General features: G+C 65.8%; 1 protein-coding gene across 1 annotated transcript in view; it reads right to left on the reverse strand.

Annotated features, from left to right (window-relative positions):
- Positions 1-2,989, reverse strand: part of SCN5A (sodium voltage-gated channel alpha subunit 5) — a 70,010-nt gene extending 67,021 nt beyond the window's left edge. The window contains exons 1-2 of the mRNA XM_077774014.1: positions 2,717-2,989; positions 3-120 (exon numbers count right to left, since the gene is read on the reverse strand). Of these exons, the coding sequence (XP_077630140.1) occupies positions 3-120; positions 2,717-2,989 (391 nt within the window). The remainder of the gene's footprint in view (positions 1-2; positions 121-2,716) is intronic.
- Positions 2,990-3,521: the final 532 nt, after the last annotated feature.

Raw genomic sequence — 3,521 nt, forward strand, 5'->3', positions numbered from 1 at the left:
TTAATGGACCAGGATCTTCACGGCCACTCTCCGGACAGGGTGGAAGGGGCTGAGCACATACAAGGCGTTCGTGGCGCTGAATCGGAAGATGGTCTTGCCTTTATTCAGCACGATGAAGGTCTGGAACAGAGAGGTGTTTCAGGTCGGGGGCGGCCGCCCCTCGACCCTTGTGGAGACAGGACTGGGGGGGCAGTCGTGGGCTCAGAGCCCTGGAACCCTGGCGAAGGGTGTGGCGGGGGGGGGGGGGCGGGGGGGGNAGCCGTGGGGTCAGGTCAAGGGTAGGGGCGGCCAGGTGGGGCGGGACTCAGGTTCATTTCCAAACTGCAGTCCTAACAGGAAGGGTCCCTCGGGCGTCCAGCCAGGCTGCTCTCCCAGCAGAGGCTCCTTCCCTTCCCACGTCTTTTTTTTTTTTTAAAGGTTTGTTTATTTTATTTTCTAATGTTTTTTTTTACAAATAGTTTATTGTCAAGTTGGTTTCCATAGAACACCCAGTGCTCATCCCCACAAGTGCCCCCCTCCATGCCCATCACCCCCTCCCCCCACGCCCATCTGCCCTCAGTGTGTTCTCAGCATTCAAGAGTCTCTCATGGTTTGCCTCCCTCCCCCTCCCCCCCCACTTCCCCCCTTCTTCTCCCCCACGTCCTCCGTTAAGTTCCTCCTGCTTCTGACCCCTCCCCGCCCGCTGGGGCAACAGGGGCAGATGAGGGGGCAGGGCTGCAGCGAGGGCTGCAACAGGTGAGAAGCAGGGATGGGGGAGCGCAGACCCCAGCCCAGGAGAGAGACGCTTTCCCAGAGGCCCTGTCTCCCTGGGTCGGGACAGGGGTCAGCACTCCCCTCACCAGAGGAGGGGACCCAGTGTCTCCGCCCACTGGGGGGGGTGTCCTTTTCCTTCTTTAAGTTTGTCTATTTAGTGTGTGTGCCTGTGCACACGAGTGGGGGAGGGGCAGAGGGCAAGGAAGCGAGGATGGCAGGCAGGCTCCTTGCCGGCAGTGCAGAGGCTGACTCAGGGCTCGATCCCACAAACCATGAGATCATGGCCTGAGCCGAGATCAAGAGTCAGACACCCCACCAACGGAGCCACCCAGTGTTTTGTTTTTTTTTTTTTAAAGCAGGCTTCATGTCCAGCACAGAGTCCACGGTGGGGCTTGAACTCACAACCCTGAGAGGAAGACCTGAGCTGAGATCAAGGGTCGGACACTGAACCGACTGAGCCCCCCAGGCGTCCCCCTGTCCAGGGTGGGGGATCTTGAGCAGCCCATGGCGGACCCTCTCCCCAGGCTTCCAGAAGACACCGTCCACACAGCACCATGGGGTGTGGGAGTGGACCGGAAGTGCTGGAGGCTAGGCCGCGTGCAGATACAGCCCTCGCGGGCAGCCGTGCACCCCGACGCCCAGGCTAGGGCTGGCACAGCTGAGGGGCTCAGGGGTGGTGCTTCTGCAAAGGCTGAGCTGCTGAGACGAAGTCTATTTAATGTGAGCTGTGGAGATAAGGGGTCTGATGTGTCGGGACCAAAGGTCTGCAGGGGTCAGCACGGAGAGGCCGGAGGTGAGAGGCCAGAGTCAGGCCGGGGCCGTGGTTCAAGTGTCCCTGATCACAGGGATGGAAGCTGGGGTCCCTGGCTGCCTCCCGGTCCCACTGTTACCAGCCCCCAAAAGCCCAGCCCAGCCTCGACTCCAGCCCCAGCTGGGTCCTCCTGCCCCAGCTGACCCTGACCTAACACCACTGACACCGGACTGGCTGCCGGCTTTGGCCTTGACCCTCACCCCAGTTCTGACCTCCAGCTCTGCCCAACCTACCCTGACTGATCCCAACCTCCAGCCTAACTCTGGCCCCAACTGTCACCCCAGCATCCACCTTCAACCCTGCCCGTGTCACTTGAACCAGGGGGAAGCACAGCCAAGTTCAAGGTGTCTTCTCTCACCTGCGTGTGTGGACGGGGTGGGCTTTCCCTGTACCCGTTCACACCCACACCCACTCACATCACACATGGAGACCACCGTGCACCACACGGTGCAGTCTCACAGCACGATCTCACAGACACACACACACACTCAGGCACGCCCACACGTGCCGTGTGAACACCGGCCCTGTCTGCCCCCAGTGCGCCCCCAGTCCCAGCACTGACTGCAGTGATGTGCGCAGCCACCTTCTTCCTCAGGACCTGGCCTCCTGGGGAAAGGCCTTCCCGGCGGGGAGGCCCAGACGTGTGGGCAGCTGGCTGGGGACCAGGCCTCCGAGGGAGCCCGCCGCGCCGGCCCGTGCTCTGAGAGGCGGGGCCCGGGCAGGGCACCCAGATGGGGGGAGTCCCCTCCCGGCTGGAATCCCTACTGGGGCAGGCCTGGGTCACCTGCCCAGTGGACAGAAGCCACTTCCTCTCCCCACACTCAAGGGGACAGTGGCAGAGTCCGCTCCCTCCCCGCCCCTCTCGGCCCCCAGCCTGAGCTGCCCACGCGGCCAACGCCCAGCAAACCCTCCGGCCAGAGTGTGCGGGCCACACGCTGTGCCCAGCAGGAGAGGGGGCACGTGCTGTGCTCTGGGACCCGGGCGGGCCGGTCTNAATAAAGTCAGAATGACTGGAATACAGGTCGCCCATGACTCGCCGCCTCCAAGCCCGGGGAGCCTGCCCCGAGGCGGCCCGCCCGGAGCGAGGCCCCGTCCCTGTCTGTGGTGTGGGCCCGGGGCGCGGGGGGCGTGGGCCCGGGGCGCGGGGGGCACCTTTTGGGTGCTGTAGAAGGGGTCCAGGTCCTCCAGCGGCTCCCCGATGAGCCCCCGGGGCGGGACGCCGTACAGGTCGGGCAGCTTCCTGGAGGCCTGCAGGTCCAGCCGGGGCCGCGGGGCCTCCTCCTCGGGCAGCCCTTCCCGGGCCTCCTGCGCGGCGGCCGAGCCCCGGGCCTGCCTCTCCGCCATGCGCTTCTCGATGGCCGCCAGGGACTCCCGGGTGAACTTGCGGAAGCTGCTGGCGCCCCGAGGTAACAGGAGGTGTGCCATCTTCTCATCCTGCTTCTGGGGCGCAGGCGTCCTCGCGCGGCCTGTGGGGAAGGCGGACACAGGGACAGGGGCCTGAGGCTCCGCCTGGGGCAGGGGCGGCCGCTGCGGGACAGGGGCGGAGGCTCCCAGAGAGGGTCCCGCGAGGGGGCCTGCAGGCCGCCCCGGCCCCGCCCGGCCAGCACGCCTGACGGCAAGGGGCAGGCCCGCGCCCGCTGGCTCCTCACCCGAGACACTTCCAGGCAAGGTGCGGACGCTCGCTGGACCAGGAAGGACGCCCCCCACCCCCGGGGGCGGGGCTGTCCCCTTCCCGGACACAGGGAGGGGAGGGCACGAGAAGGCGCCCAGTGCCATCCCTCCTCTCAAGGTGGTCCTTCTGTCGGAAGCCCTGGGCCTGTGGACGGTGATCGGAGGCCTCCTGGGCCGATGCCCCAACTCCGGGTTTCTTTTCCAGGCAGATACAGCCCGGGCGCTGGGGCCAGCGCTGGGGACACTCTGTGTGTCTCCCCCCAGCACAGGCACCTGCAGGGAAGGG

The sequence above is a fragment of the Crocuta crocuta genome, unplaced genomic scaffold, assembly GCF_008692635.1.
Source record: "Crocuta crocuta isolate KB4526 unplaced genomic scaffold, BGI_CrCroc_1.0 scaffold541, whole genome shotgun sequence".
Classification (NCBI taxonomy): domain Eukaryota; kingdom Metazoa; phylum Chordata; class Mammalia; order Carnivora; family Hyaenidae; genus Crocuta; species Crocuta crocuta.